The sequence below is a fragment of the Python bivittatus genome, unplaced genomic scaffold, assembly GCF_059951505.1.
Source record: "Python bivittatus isolate LINGU-HERP-01145 unplaced genomic scaffold, Pbiv_v1 ctg000330_np1212, whole genome shotgun sequence".
Taxonomy (NCBI): Eukaryota; Metazoa; Chordata; class Lepidosauria; order Squamata; family Pythonidae; genus Python; species Python bivittatus.
Genome location: NW_028277058.1, coordinates 21,050,653 through 21,067,459, shown reverse-complemented (window position 1 = coordinate 21,067,459; position 16,807 = coordinate 21,050,653). Strand labels below are relative to the sequence as shown.

The window sequence follows — 16,807 nt, the reverse complement described above, 5'->3', positions numbered from 1 at the left end:
AAGTAATGATGGGAGTTAGAGTTCAATATATCAGGAGGCACCAGCTTCAAAATGATATATATATAGAACAGGAGCATTTTAGGAACCCATGAAGTTGGAAAAAGAGAAACTTAATGTAGCAGGAACATTTTCTCCTGGAAAATTTAATGGATTGGCTTTGCTCATGACTTTGGCCAGATGTGTGTGTGTGTGTTATTGTGTGATTGATCCTGACTGGTAGAAAGATGGGGTTGCTTCTTTGACATAGGATAGTCCTAATACGTGGCATTTTAGTTCTTTTCAGCCAGGTGACTGCATGGACATTCCTTCTTCCTGTACTACCTTGTACTCCTAAGTATGAATACTGTGCTTTAAAGTCAAGTATAGGGAAAGGTATCTCTGGTTACTATGGCACTATCTGAACTAATCGTAGCCTTTGAATCAACAGGGCAATAATTTCCGTAGGGAATACATTGCAACTCAAGGACCTTTGCCTGGCACAAAGGATGATTTCTGGAAAATGGCATGGGAACAGAATGTTCATAATGTTGTCATGGTAACCCAGTGTGTTGAGAAGGGCCGGGTGAGTGGTTTTCTCACTTGTTAATTACTTTGAAAAAAGATTATCTCATTCTAGCACTGATAAAATGCTGATGATAGCATCTACAGCAGAACTTGTTGCATCTCACAGTGTAGTAGAAGCTTTACAATATATGCAAGAAAAAACATACATAAGAAATCCAGTTAGCTATTTGGCTTGAGACCATTATTTGTAATCTTTTCACAAGCATTCAAACCATCACCCAGGCTCATGGAAACATGTTCCACTGGGAAAGGAGAGAAATCCTTAATAGGGAGTCCTAGTATTTAGTGGTATCAAATATTCATATGTCACTAATGCACAGAATCCCTGTTTCCATAAAGTTCTGTATACACACAATACATATAGATGGATTGTATCCAAATATTACATGAATGAATTTTTCTCACAGAAACATCCATCTATGGAATAGGAAAAAGGAATGGCTTGCATTTGCCCCTTCTTTCTGAATCCCTGTGGAATTGGTGCTGGAGGGTTGGAAGATCCACTAAAAACCATGGTGATGAAGGCATGTAGAAAGTTGGTTATGCTCACTTCTTCTTTTTTTTTCTGTGGACAACACTTCCAGCCTCTTTACAAATAAAATGAGCAAATCTTAATCTAAGCCATAATGTTTTGCAGAGTTGTGGCCTACCTGCACAAATATTGACCTAAAAATGAAGTTTCCTGAAGACATATTTGTCTATTTATTTAAGTTTTTTAACTGCTTTTCACTCATGTGGTTATTAGATGGTATACAAGAATATGATCATTTTTATCAGGCAAGTTCCATAAAATGTAGACATAGGGCTGGTAAGTATAATTAAGAATTAGTTCAATTAAAATGTGCAGATTTATCTTTATTGGGAGGATATTTGGAGCAAACTATATTTTAAATTTTTAAATCATGCACAAGCCAATATAGCAAAAGGATCTTTTACATACATTTTAAACTTAAGTTATTTAAAATGGTAAAGGTAAGCATGAGTACCTTAAATTGAGTTCAGAAAAGGCCAGTGCAGAATGATGTTTCTTGCCATACCAATTACACTTATGACTAACACATTTTGCCCTAGCTGAAGCTTCTTGGTTATTGTCAAAGGCAGCCCACATGAAACATATATAACACTAATGAAAAGCTTATTAGAACATGAGGCATACTAGGTAAACATCATGCAGAAGATATTATACTTATTAACTAGCCAAAGCTGATAAAAGACAAAATGTTCCTGGAACTCCTGGACATCAAATGACAAGACCTGATTAAGAGACTACCCAGGCTCTGTATCTACCCTTTCATTTAGAACAAGCTGTACAGATACAGAAATCACCTATCACAAGGCCTCCACCTGATAAGAATCAAGGCATGGTTTCTTGGCTTAGCTAAACATCTGCACCACTTCATCTGACCCAGACAAGAAGGACAAATAGAGCTGGGTGTTACTAATATATTAATGACATCTTGCTCTATCACATTACCTCATATAGATCCTTAAAAATAAAAAAATAAGATGATCAAACAATGTTCCTTGCCTGTCTAGCCCGATTTAATGCAGCATTGAGTACATTTACCGTAGAAAAGTAGATTTGCTTGAGCCCATGAAATATTGGCAACAAAGATGTTCAACATGTTATCTAGTGCTATACATGTCTGAAGCACTTATGGTGCACACAAAATGAACTGAAAGTTGTACCTAGCATTATGGATCAATTCAAACCATCTGCTGCGCAAAAGTTTCTGCTGAACAAAACAGAGTGGTCCTTCCTGCTTCTTAGTGGTTTGTATTTAAATACCGAAAAGTATTTTGCAATTGTAACTTTCGCATTCTACTTTAGAATAGGAAAATCTAACTATAAACATTACCATCTACTGTATATCTGGAATTATACAGAATTTGCTGTAAAATTAAAGTACATGTTCATAGGTCTGTGCAAAGCAACTTGATTTGTTTAACGAAGAGAATTGGCCAAGGAAGTGATGTGATTCTCTTCACAGAAGTGAAGTGGTACCATGATTCACCTTAGCAAAACCATTTGCACTGCCTCAAACTGCTTCAATTCAGTGCTATGGGAGAAGGGCCTTCCCCCATCTTCTGCAATACAAGCTCTGAACTTTCTCACTTAGCACTGGCCAAAAGCTCCCGGGTTTGCCTGAAGCATGCACCAAAACTGCCCAGCCTGAAGTATCTTTGGTTTGTGTTGTGGCCACTCCAAGCTGAGTGGCTTTGGTGTGAGCTACGGCCTAGCGCACAGTATTTGCTGAAGATTCCTGGAAGACCTTTGGAGTGCTCCAGGGAGTTCCAAACCGGAGAGCAGTAGGCATTCCCCCTACATTTGCTGAAGCCACCTAGCCTAGAAACGCTTTAGCCAGCTCTGAAGAAGGCTGAAGGGACTGTGAAGCAGAATAATACAAAGCAACATTGTTGCTTCAATCTGCTGTTTGAAATGAGAAAGATTTAACACTGCTTTGAAGGTGCTTTGCTCCAACTTCTGCAAAGTGGAGCATCCCTTTGAAGAATGGCACAGCTCTACATTTACGGTGATAAATACACTTTTGTGATTTTAAAAACAGACTTTTTTTTCAAACTTCTAGGTAAAATGTGATCATTACTGGCCCTTTGACCAGGATTCCTTATATTATGGTGATTTAATAGTCCAGATGCTGTCTGAATCAGTGCTACCAGAATGGACAATAAGAGAGTTTAAGATTTCTAGTGTAAGTATCTCTAACTATTTAAGCAAGTGTTTCAAAGAAGATACACTATTTTATTTTATTGTTAAATGTGGAAGAAATAATAGATTAAGGCTGCAACTCCATACCCATTTAAGGTACATCTTCTCTGAATAGAGCTCAACTCCTCATATGTTGTCCATGTAGATTCTTGACAGCAATATGGTATGAAGTGGTTCATCACTGTATTCTTCCACAATTTTTTTTTAATTCCTGCTCTGGCTAATATCCCTGGTATTTCCTAAAGCTGTCCAGCTCAACCAATAACCTAGTCTAACCCTGCTTAACCAGCCAGGCAGGTATATCCATTTACCTAGGAATAGATTTCCAGTGAATCCAGCTGAGTTTCCTTCTGAGGAGACGTACTGAACATCGCTCTACTAATCTGTTCCTTATATACATTCAATGATGTAAATGATGTTTGTGAATTGAAAAAAATATACAAATATCTTACTGGAGTGATAGCATGGATATTTCAAGAGATCAACCTGTCACTTATTTCTCAATGTGTTTATTATGCCTGAGAAATATTTGGACATTTTCATTTTACAAAGATAAAGCAACCATCATGTACTTATACTTTATGAAAACTTTTCTCCAAAAGTTAGCAAATATTCATGTGTTTGAATATGTGTGTGTTTCCCAAGCTAATTGTTCCATTTGTGTTTTATTGACGTGATAGGAAGAGCAGCTTGATTCTTCTAGACTTATTCGTCAATTCCACTACACTGTGTGGCCAGACCATGGTGTACCAGAAACTACCCAGTCGCTCATTCAGTTTGTGAGGACTGTACGAGATTATATCAATCGGACCCCTCAGGCTGGACCAACCATAGTACATTGCAGGTATGAGGCAGGCAACAGTATTTTAAAAAACACAAGAATATCTTCATTTTAAAATGTTAAGCCTCCGTGAGAAGATTTTGCTTCCTTCGCAAGGAAGACGCCAAATCCTGAATCATATGAAATTTTAAAAATGAAAAGGAATATCAGTCATGGTTTAGCTTGAACAAATTGCATAAGACATTGGCAAAAAGGCATGGAGGAATAATCTGGAGTGACATTGTTCCTGTTTTCTCTTTCAGTGCTGGAGTTGGTAGAACAGGGACATTCATTGCACTGGATCGACTTCTTCAACAGTTGGACTCAAAGGATTCTGTGGATATTTATGGGGCAGTGTATGATCTCAGACTTCACAGGGTTCACATGGTTCAAACAGAGGTAAGCCTTAAATACAGAATGTTAATATAGTATTATCAAAGTAGCTAAAGATCTCCAGCTAAATATAACATTCACATCTATAATAGAAAACTAGTGTCCCCTTTCCTCCTTGATCCGCAGTCCCTAAGCCTCCACTCCTTTCCTGCCATCATCTCACTATTTATCTTGTCCTCAATTTTATGAGCCCAAGTTCTCCCCAGTCGTCATTTCATGACTCCTCTGCTTCTGTTATCTTTAGACCTCTGTCTCCTCTGCTCATATTTTCTTTCCCACTTCCATCATCAACTCTGCTTCCAGGCTTTTTTCCACTCAGCCTCTTCACACCTAACCATTTTGCTTGTTCTCTGTATTCCCACTTCCCGTCAACAGCACCCTTTTATTAATGCATACATTAAATGGATTTAAATCCTGTCTTTCAGGACTACCGCCTACCCACAGCAGCTTGCAATATGATATGCACAACTCTAGATCAATAAAACAAAATATACTAGTATGGGTCTTGGGTGAAGTTTTCCCACCTCCACCTCCTCTTTCTACCTCAATCCTGCATCTCCTCTCGCCCTTTTTTTACTTTTAGCTTGTGCCCCCTTCATCTGTTAGCCTCACAAATTGCTTGTTTTCTCTTCTAACAGTGGGGATCTAGACTTGCCTTCTCAAATATCGTTCCTTCATTCTCCCTGACTCTGGGATGCCTCCCTCCCAGTTTCATGCCTTAATACATCCTGAGACTTCCTGTAATATAGGGGTGGGCATTCTGGGATCCCAGGGCAGGATGTGACCCCTAAACTCCTTTTTTATAGGCTTTGTGCTGCTAACTTTGGAGTTGTAATTGCCAAAAACTGGCCATAGAGCTTCCCACAATTTTGAGAGTTAGGATATGGTGTTACACAAAAACAGCAGTGATATAGGATCAACACAGAAGAAAATAGATCTGATCTCTCCCCTAATGGAAAATCCAGCCCTTGTTGCATCATCAGCTTAGGAAAAAATGTTAAGTGAGTTCCTGGACTTCAAAGCTGCAAAACCTGGGACTTTCTAATCACCCCTGACACTGATCAGAGGAGAGCTTGTACAACAATGGCAATACTCTTCATGTTTTTAATCTTCTATGCCACCAGCATCACTTAGAGCTGTGACTTATTATTTCCTATACCTTCATCATTACAGATATGAATGCTTAATTACTTAACTTTTCAACTCTGAGAAGAAAGTAATTGCCACATAATTATTAAGCAGCATAGCACCAATGCAGTGCTTTATAATCGGTGGAAGGATGCTAAAACCATTTTCACAATTTCTGGCAAAAAGCTGAATTCATTATCCATTTGTATAAATGATAATTTACAGGTATCTGGAAGTACATCAGACAAATAAGTTGGGATTCTTTTTCCCTTGGATGAAATAGGATTGCTGTTTCAGGGCATTAGTCTTAATGAGAAAGAGAGAGACGATGTTTCAAAAGATGACAAGACATGCTTCAGATATGAGGGCTCAGAAAACCATCAGATAAACAGGCAGAGATCTAGTAGGATGTTCACCCAGAGAAGCTCACAGGTATGAGCTTGTTACTTTGAAGCTGTGATGTCAGAATTCCACCTCAATGTGCTTTATTAATTAATTAATTAATTAAGCAGGTCTTGCCATAACTCATTTTTCTACATTTAAAAGAGGAGATCAATCTACCTGGCAAGTTATCCATGAGTGGAAAACAAAATGAGATGGGCAGATTGTTATGTTTAAAGGAAAAAAGTGCAGAGAACTCAGTCATATAATGGTATATCACTAGTTAGACCCTAAAAGAAACAGAGAAACAATGTGTAAATGTTTAAGCTTTTTATCATAATTTTTATACAATTAATTGTTTCTTTCTTTCTTTGTATCATATAATTGTTGCAATCCAATGGTACACAATTTTAGTCAGTAACTATAATATAGGATTTGATTTTCCTATTTTTAGCAAAAAATACAGTTGTGGCCTAAGACAAGTGAACAATCATGCTATGGAACATAATGCAAAGCCAGAATCCTAAAAGTAGCATTATTATTGATTAGGGCAACTATATTTGTTGTACATCATTTTCTTGTAATTATACATGCATTATGCATGAAGATTATAAATATAGGAAAGTATGCATCTTGTATCAACATATCTAGTACAGAACTAACAGAGAACAGGAGAAATCGGGATAAACTGGATGAGAAAAGCTTATGCACAATCCTTATTTCACGGATGAAAGTCGGGAGAGATGACACTTGTGGATCAGCTGAGCAAATATAGAGGATAGTTATTGTTCAGTTTTGTCACCCTAGAATCCTGCTATCCTCTGCTACTGTAACCTATTCATAATTAATATATTAAAGGGGAGGGTATATTAACAACTTAGGTTTTGAGGATTTTTTAAAACTACATTGAGAATTCAGCATTAAATGTGTTGGAACTAGAAAAATAATTTATTATTATCCAAGTGGAATAGAGAAACAACAAAGACTCCGTCACAGCTAGGACCTTCCCACTTCTACATATCTGAAGCAAGAGGCCAGGTGTTCCTAATAAGAAGGGATACTAGAAAGAATTGCAATGGGATGGGAATAAATTACTCAATGTCTTTGTTTCATATTTCAGTAATACTATAGAACTGGGTCTGGAGTACCTATCATGATCTATCCAATGCAGTGTATATGAATGTTAGTCTCCCTTTCAAATGTTATATAAGAGAATGTTGTGATTCATCCTGCAACTCCTATTCTTTACTAGCAAATTTATCCCCACTCACAACTTCACTTGTGCAGGTACAGTAAGTGCATATACGAGGGGCAAGATTGGACTTTCTCCAGTAAGCTATGCTTTAAACATGTTGGAGATGGACCCACTCAGGGTTTATAGGGAAAGACATCTATGTTTTGATACCTGCTCCTTCTTCATTTTAGTGTCAATATGTATATTTACATCAGTGTGTAAGAGATGTCTTAAGAGCAAGAAAACTACGCAGTGAGCAAGAAAACCCTTTGTTCCCAATATATGAAAATGTGAATCCAGAGTATCCCAGAGGTAAGGATGAATTCAATGAGCATTAAGTATAGTCACAGGATTATGCTTAATAAATAATTTCCATCAATATTTTGTCTTGGTTAGTGATTTTGGCCCTTTCTCTCTCTCCTTCCTGGTATCATTATAATTATTAAAATGATAACATCACATGTCTGTTTGTACAAACATTCAAGGTGGCTTACAACAATCAACAAACACAACAGTAAAATCAAGCCAATTAAAATCAGTAACAGTGAAAAGGTTGGTGAAAGACATGTGTTGATACCATTTTCTTAAATACTGGTTGAGTGGAAGCCTAATCCACATGCTTGGGGAGAGCTGGGAGTTTGTTCGCTGTAAATTACTGGCATGTTTGTTTGTCATGTAAAACAATTGACAATTGAGGAGGAAAGCAAGATCAGTGGGTGCACTGGTTCTCAGAGTGTTACTTTCTTTCTTCATTTGGTTCTTTGGATCTACTGCTGTAACAGATATTTGTTCTGTTCAGGTTGTCCATCAGTAGTGTCATTGAAACAGGTATATGTTTGTGACCCACTTTTTCAATGAACTGGATATCAATAAAATTTAGTGAATGAGTTTTATTCCACTGTGATGCTTTTCTATGATTTAAAAGATTCTCAAGCTCAGAGGTTCATCCCAACCATCATCCAGTACTTTCAAGGAGGTGTATATTGCTAAACTAGTCGTCTTGTTTTCTATTTTTCATGCAGTGATACCACACTTTGGTATTTTCCAAGTCTACCTTTTCTGGAGATTATGTTGTGCAAACAAAATCTGACATATTTACTATACAAACAAGTCATCTTAATAGAAAACACTGACCTGCTTTTCTCTCTTTCCACACTTAACATCGTGCTCCAGTGGGAGGGCACACACAGAAGAATTAAAATTCTTGCCATTTTATACCTTGCAGGGGAGACCTAGATAATAATAAATCCTGTGGTGTATTCACAATCTATTTGATTAACATCCTGTAAATTAGCCAGGAACCTATATTATTTCAGCCTTGTTGAGTTATACTAAGTGGAGTTGTACTGAGGAGATTAATGAACTTAATTCAGTAATATTTTGTGTTTAATCTCATAATACATAGTACACAGAGAGAGAGAGAGAGAGGGAGGGAGAGAGAGAGAAAGAGAGAGACATGTTTAACTCATGATTTTTCATTCTTTCTGTGATCAATTTAAAGCGTTTCAAAATTCTCTGTTATAGCAGCAATCCTTTACTGTGCAATGTACACAGTTCCTGGGAACTCTGTATAGCTTGCTTCTCAGTCAACTTATTTAGACAATGCAGGAGAATCTCTAATGTAGATAACCCAAAAGACACCACCATTTTAGTGATCCACCTTTTCTGTATAGGTACTATGTATATAGTAACTGTCTTAACAGCAGGAAATCAGTATGTATGTTTTTCCTCATCACATTCTCTTAATGTCAGAAAGAATCCCTTTTCTTGAATCTCTGCTTTTCCTGTAGTAGGAAACAAAAAGTTCAATATTTTGTTCATTTTTCTAAGATAGTTGCTTTCTTACATGAACGTACAGTTCTGTATTGTTTATGATGTTATGTTATTTATTAATATATTTTAGTCTACACAATCACTACTGTAATTTCATAAGAATGTGTTCACTGGCTTACATTGAAAAGATGGACACAAAACCATTCTTTGTGCTTTTCTAATTGCAATTTTCTTTTGGTTTCAGATGCTGTTTATTCAAGGCACTAAAGCTCGAACAGATTCCTGCTTTTTTGCAGTTCTGTTAGGGTCTTTTAAATTAAGTTTTAAAAATATTTTATGCACTACAAAAGTGCCAGACGTGTTTGAAGCTGTGGATAATTTATTGGTCTGGTGATATTTTAAAATACATAATTTAAATATAATAGATATTGTTGTAGATAAATATTTTTTGATATGTAAATATACGTTTTATCTATATTATTATTCTTCAGATAATACTATTTTTCTATGTTAAAATTATTTTAATGAAATATTCCCTATAAACTATCTTATGTGGAAAAAGTATCAAGACTTATAAATGTGATTAACTTTTTTCAAATCGTCCCTTAAGCCTAAAGTATGATTTGTATCTTGATCTAGCCATCTGTTGTGTATGTGTGAAATACAAACTGCAAGTTCTCCAACAAAGTCAGGTTTCCTAGACTTCTGAAAATACTAGGTTTTGCTTTAATAACTTTATTGAGAGCCCACCTAACTGCAGAAATATACCATTTTCTTCATGGTCCAGTTGACTCTTTGCCATCTCAAAAAGCATGGGGGGCAGAGTCAACAGAGCTGGGTCTGCCACATGATCTTCCCTTTGCTTTCAAAGCTAGGCTCTTGGTCCCAGATTCACAGCCGGATGTTGCTTCATTGCCCTGATGTAGTCAGAGTCATTGCCCATCTGGTTGTTTTTTGTCTATGGAGAAAGAGTGAAATCCTCACTTCAGGCAACAATATGTCTTGGGCCACTCCAGGTGACTTGGTAAAACATGGCCAGAAGCAAGGGAGGAGAGTGGGGCTCATTTTGTGCTCCTCAATTAACTTTCCGTTCCTGCTAGGAATTAGGGATTAGAACAAACTTTTTTACTGCTAGACTTTAAGCATAAAGAAAAAAAAAAAACTGCTGACAACTCATAGGAAGCTTTGTATGAAGACTTACAAGCTTTCTGAGATAATTTTTTCCAGACAGCTTGGCCACTCAACAAGATCAAACCCTAACCTGATAAAAGACCATCCAATGTTGAAAGAAAGGGTTTCCTCAACCTAACAAAAATGTAAAAGCTATTTATTGTTCATCATCTCTGTATGCAGGCAGTGCTTTTGTAGGCAAAAGAAAATTAACAGTAGCCATTTTATGATTTTAAAACATTCATTGCAAATTTGGTTTTATTTCCTGAAGAAGATACATTGGATTTGCATGCATATAAATGGATGGATTTATTCACATTTTCCTCCCATGACGTGATCTTTCTGAATAATGTTCAAAACTCCAGTTGAATTTTATTTCTCTGCTTACTTCATTTGCATGTATTTGCATCTTTCCAGCAAGATGTCTGAGCTTAACATTTATAGTAAAATACACAAGAGAAAAATCAGGTTTAAATAGCAACAGTAGAAAAAAGTCTATAAATAAGTGTAGATAAGACTAGCAGGAAATCAAAGGTGATGTCACTGTAAAAGCATTCCAGCCTATTCCTTTATGTATTTATTCAGAAATAAGTCTCACTGACTTAGTGGTGCTTTCTCCAAGGTAAATGAATAAATTACTTAATGAACAAAACCTTGAAACAGCAGGAAAGCTGTGAGGTTTCCTTAAGGATATTCTGTAACAAATCAAGTATTACAACAAAGGACCTATATTTCCTTGATGGTGGTTATTTCAGAAAGGGAAGGGCACTGTCTAGGTAACTTAATGGTGATGAGAATATTATATATTGTCCCACTACACAACCACATTTAATTATTTTCATGAAATTCCAAATATATTATAGTTGATTGCTGAAGTGTTCATCTGATGCTTTCATAGTAAGTTCTGTTTTAAGAGGAAAACATTTTTCCCTAATAACACATATTGTCCTAAAAAATTGATTAGGTGGAATATTAGAATGATCAACCTGAAGGAGTTAGTATAATTCTCAGGTTTTCAGACAGTATTGCTAGTGTTCTTCTCAGTATTTAAAAGAATTATTATTATTGTTATTATTTATTAAATTTTTCAACCGCCCATCTCCCCCCAATGAGGGAACTCTGGGCGATTCACAACAAACATTAAAAACATAAATAAATATAAATACATAAAACATTAATTAAAAACATCCCTAAAAAGGAGAAGGAGAGTCCAAGAGGATGAAAAATCCGAGGCTGAAGGCAGAAGGCCTCTATGGGGCTAGCCATCCCCATGCTTGAGGTATTCCCTCCCCACCCCAGGCCAGGTGGCAGAACCAGGTCTTCAAAGCCTTACGGAAGGCCAGGAGTGAGGAGGCCAATCGCACCTTCGGGGGCAGAATGTTCCAAAGAGCGGGGGCTACCGCAGAAAAGGCCCACCTTCTGGACCCCGCCAGTCAAAGTTCTTTCACTGAGGGGGTCCGAAGCATGCCCTCTCTGTGTGATCGAATAGTAGTGAAAGAACAGTAGAATTGTACAATGCTATCCTCAGATTATTTGGCTGGAACATGGAAGAGTTGAATGGAAGTACTGAATGGGTCTTTGAATGGAAAATGCTAGAAACTGAACAGGTTTCTGTTATGGATTTGTGCTGTGTAAATCAGATATCCATAATCTTTTTTTATATCAGCTGGGTGAAATCTCCTATAAGCAAAAAATCAAAGTTAAATTTAGAATAAGTGTCTAACATGGGAGAAGAAGGAATTCAGAACCAGCACGATCCCCTTGTCACCAAGGAGACAGATGGAGCAGATGCTGTTTCATTTTTAGCACTTTGCAGACCAGGTGCTTTGCCACAACAAAATGCAGTGACTAGCTGAAAGAAAACTCCCACAATGCATCTGTAAAATGTGAACTAAACTAAAGTGGAATTTACTCTACAGAATCCACAAACTCTACATTTCTTATATAGATTAAATGGCTCCATAGTGTTCTCAGAGTTCTCAAATGCTTCAGTCCCCATGTAAACCTGCTTTCAATTCTTAGGTTGCTTGAACATTCGCCTCAGTAAGAATATTTTAATCATTATAGATATCATTATTATGTTATATAGTCTGACATCCTTGATACAGTATGCATGTAATATAATTTTGAATCGTGGGCTGTATAATATCATTCCTCTTCTCAGTCTGGAAATAATATCCCTTCAAAATCATGAAGCCAGAACATGGCATTTAGTAGAGGAAACTAAGTGAAGACTGGAGAATAGCATTGTTCTCAGTAAGTTCCAAATGTGAAATTCTGCACTACCAGAGTACACTTATGCACACTTCATAAGGCTGCATATTCAACATGGACAAAAACATATGGGGTGGTTGGGAGCAGAGAAAAACATGCATCTCTCTCCCCAAAAGTAACAAACACTTTAACTCAGCAGTTGGGGAGGAGAAAAGATCTACAACCAGGATAGCTGAACAGCAAAACACTGGCACTTAATCAAACATGTTCATACTGCAACAAAGGAGACGTAAAAAGGATGGCATTTGGAAAGAAGTTACATTTAAAATGCTAACAACTTCCCTATTTACTTAATAGCAAGACAATGAGAAATAATCAAAACTTTAAGCGTCTTTGAATTCATCAGCAAACCTGTTTTCCCAGCAAAATAGCAAATGAGATTCATTACCAATAACATAATTGCAGCTTAGTGTGCAGCTTTGAAGAAATATCAACAGTACTGTATAAATTATACCCAGTGTCTAGTATAATTATATAATTATTTCTGCTGAGGAAATCAGTCAAATTCAACAATATATGATGTGGGGGCAAGCATTCTGGATTGTATATACTACTTACAACATCTATCAGAGATTACAAAAGGCAATCCTCATTTCTAGTTTCTCTCCTTTGTATGTCCAATGTATACAGATAAGACTACATCAGCCTCTGGCTCCCAACTTATATGTTAACTATTGTTTGCATGTTGTATTTGTGATTGCATAAATGTGAACATCTGTAGGGTTAACAGAACATCCTTAGCTATTCAGTACAGGATGAATGAAAGGATGGATGGCATTTAGAATGCTTTTGCATGCTAAAATGTCATTAGAATTAAGTAGACTGATTCCATCCATCAGCAACATTCCAGGCACAATTGATAACATAATAAGGGAGAAAAAGCATGTAAATATTACATCAAAATCCAGCATCCCTTTGTGCTGTGCAAATTACCTTCTATGTGTATGTAGAACACAGTGCAGAGATTACTGAACACTGCTTTACAACCACTTAAATAGGATTTTAAAAATTGTTCAATAAAGCATTTCACAAAAAATAGAGTTTCCATTTTACGAGTCCGCAGCTTTGTGGGGGGAAAATTCAGCCCAACAGATTCTCTGTTAGTAGATGTTATTCAAATCATAGATATTGCCCGCTAGAAACTGCTAGCACACACCAAGCTATACATAGGTCCCAAAACATAAAACTAATTTGGCAAGCTGTATTTAGCAATCCAGAACTTCTTATGAGCTATACTTAATTGGTAAATACCATATTGTTATTCATAAAGGAAGTAGGTGTGTGATTACAAACCACAAAAGTGATTAAGAATCAGTATGATTTGGGATGCCTAATCCAGTATTTATTAGCTTTTAATTCCTAGAAAGGACACTGTTTACAAGAAGCATTTTTGCTATATAGAAGAGAGAGAGAAAATAGTCATTATCTCATTTTATAAATAACACAGCAATAACAGCAATGACTTATTTTTCTTGCCTGTTTAAAACCCAGTCCACAAAATTCCCACTTTAAGTTGAAAAATAAAATTCTGTTGATAAATTATTTAAAAAACAATATTTAAATAGGTAAATGAGTTTGGAGTCTGAATGGAAATTATGGGCATTGGACAAAAATGTTAGTTAAATATGAGTGTGTGTGTGCATATGTACGTTTCTGAATCTAACTACAAGCTTTTAATTGTATGGGTTTTAAAAGATTCTGTGCAATACAAATGTAAAGACCTTCATAGTTTTAAAGTATAACATATTCTATTTGAATCAGCAGTGCCAATCCTTAAGAGTAACATAAAAACTGACATAAAAGCAAAATTTGAAACTCTCAGACAGTAGGAGATTGCAAAGGGCAATTTGTACTATTTGTAAATTATACTATTTGCTGTAGCCACCTTTGCACTGATTAAACAATTTTTGGGGCAGCCTTGATTAACATATTTGATCGTTTAATCATTTACAAAAATGGTTATGGAGGCAAATGGAGACAATATTGCACTATTATTATCTTCAGACAGTCCTATAGCATATAAGTTATGGTTTCCAAGGAGCTAAATGCCCCCAGTGGTCTCTCATTTCAGTACCTGAGATATTAGGAATGTCTTTACATAAGCATGGGTTTAACCAAACAAGATCAACCTAATGCTATCAAAAGTGATTTAGTGTTTTATGTAACAATGTATAGAGTAGCCTTGAAGAGCAGAACCTCAGGCATAAAAAATGGTATGTACTGTAAGATACTTAAAAAGAAATAAAAACACATTAGGCTATAGGTTTCCATGCCATTCTATCAACCATACGGCTATTCAGACCAAACCCATTAAGAGTAATGAGATTTGTTAAGCGGGACCTCACCATCAGTACACATTTGGAGTATTCCTGGTGGACCTAGGAAGAGACCCTTTTCTGTTGTGGCACCTGCTCTTTGGAACATAATCCCCCTAGAGATTAGATTAGCCCCAAGCGTGGTGGCCTTTTGGACAGCTTTGAAGATCTGGTTATTCCACCAGGCATGGGGGTCAGAATATATGGGGGTTGGAGCATATATCCCATGGGATAGTTGTGTTGATGTCTATGATGGTTTTTACCCTGCCTGCTGATTTGTATTTATTGTGGTATTATTGTTATCTTATCTTTTTAACTGATCACCACTCAAAGTCACAAGGTTGAGATAGGCAACCACATACATTGAAATAAATGAATAAATTCACAAACCATCAGCAGAAAACTGTTTATTCCTTCTACATGTTGAGCGAATAAACAACAACAACAACAAAAGCACCAGATGATTTCTGAAAACGTTAGGAGAAAATAATGCCTTGGACAGACTCACTTAATTTTTGATAGTGTAAAAAAATAATCTTTAACAGTGATTAATTTTCCATGCATTATTGGAGAGCAAAAGAATAGAAATGGGAAATAAAACCCATTTCAGTATTCCCATCAGTATTCCAGATGTATACACAAGTATATATATACACAAGTATACACATATATAAACACAAGAAATTCTATTCTGACTCTTAAAATTTGAAAAAATATTTGGGAATACATTACATTTTTCTGCACTCATATTTGTGCTACTGTTCCTAACAACAGAAGGCAACTGTTTATTTAAACTATATATTTTATTTTTATATTGAAATAAATCCAATATACCTGAGCACATGTCACACATTTTGTGAATAAAACATAAATAAAACAATTGCTTTTTAAAAACAAAGTCTTCATGTTCTATGTGGCTGCTTTTGTATTAAAATTTTGATTAAGTAATCAGATATAACATCAATGTCTAAAGAATGTAAAATCAGTCAGTTTCATTTTTTTGAATTTGAGATAAACAACTAAGAACTGCATTACACCTATTAATTTCCATCAGAGCATGTTTACTCTCATAATTTGTAGTCAACAGAAAAATAAAGTCCAATCTTAAATAACTAACTTGTAAATAAATTTCAATTATTTTAATGGAATTGCTTCCAAACATTTCTATATAAGACTTAAGTCTTAGATTCCACATTTACCTAGAACTAGTTTCACTTGGCCACAGTAGGACTATTGAAAAAAACAGGCAAAGAACTGTGTTAAAGGCACTAATTGCAAGATTTATACATTCCTTTAAACTATAATTGGTTTTAACCATAGTTTGTTAAACACATCTTAATGATCTGGCCCACACATTACATTTTAGCCACAAACCATTATTTTACAAACCATATTGCCTTAGTTCAAATGTCACACACTAAGCCAGAATCAGACAAAATACATTCTTACTAGAGTGAAGTATGAATCTAGTTCAGAGTTTATGTTCCCAATCATAGCTGCACTCACATTTGAAGTACATACTTTTGTACAGCAGGAAAGGCCCTCTGTCCCATGTCCAGTAGCAAAATAGCTTGAACACTTGTTTAGGGTAAATATAGAACCTTGGAAATGGACAGAAAAGATTCCCACCCTTGTTTACAATGGGTTATTTAAGGCAGAGTCTCTTTGAATGATTGGAAATGCTTCTTCCTAGATTTCTTACTTACCTGGGTTGAGTTGTCATTTATGAGATAAGCTGCCAAGAGACTGGCCCTCTATCTCTTGTCTATGTCTGCTCTCTCCTCTATTCCTTTCCCATCTTACCTCAATCTCTCACAAGAACCTACACTGCTGTTCCGTGGTGTCTACTTTCATGTATTACAACATAGCCATGGCAATGAAATAAAACAGTTTAATCACTGGTTCTAATCCTTACACAATTACATGGAAATTGATGGACTTTAAGGCAAAATTTCTTGAAAACCTAAGTTTATGGACCTTTATCCATATATTCTTGCCTTCCTCTTTCTCTCTGACTCCATAGTTAC

At 36.0% G+C, this 16,807-nt stretch overlaps 1 protein-coding gene across 3 annotated transcripts in view; it reads left to right on the top strand.

Moving 5' to 3' along the window:
* Positions 1–10,509, top strand: part of PTPRB (protein tyrosine phosphatase receptor type B) — a 77,360-nt gene extending 66,851 nt beyond the window's left edge. For 2 of the 3 annotated variants that reach the window (XM_007422935.4, XM_025163204.2), the window contains 6 exons: positions 428–562; positions 3,153–3,275; positions 3,973–4,136; positions 4,376–4,511; positions 7,440–7,560; positions 9,266–10,509. In XM_007422935.4, coding sequence (XP_007422997.1) covers positions 428–562; positions 3,153–3,275; positions 3,973–4,136; positions 4,376–4,511; positions 7,440–7,560; positions 9,266–9,288 — 702 coding nt within the window. In that variant the 3' untranslated portion in view covers positions 9,289–10,509. Of the gene's footprint in view, positions 1–427; positions 563–971; positions 1,089–3,152; positions 3,277–3,972; positions 4,137–4,375; positions 4,512–7,439; positions 7,561–9,265 lie in introns of those variants that run through there. The other variant, XR_015796415.1, reaches the window with a different exon arrangement.
* The last annotated feature ends 6,298 nt before the right edge of the window (positions 10,510–16,807 follow it).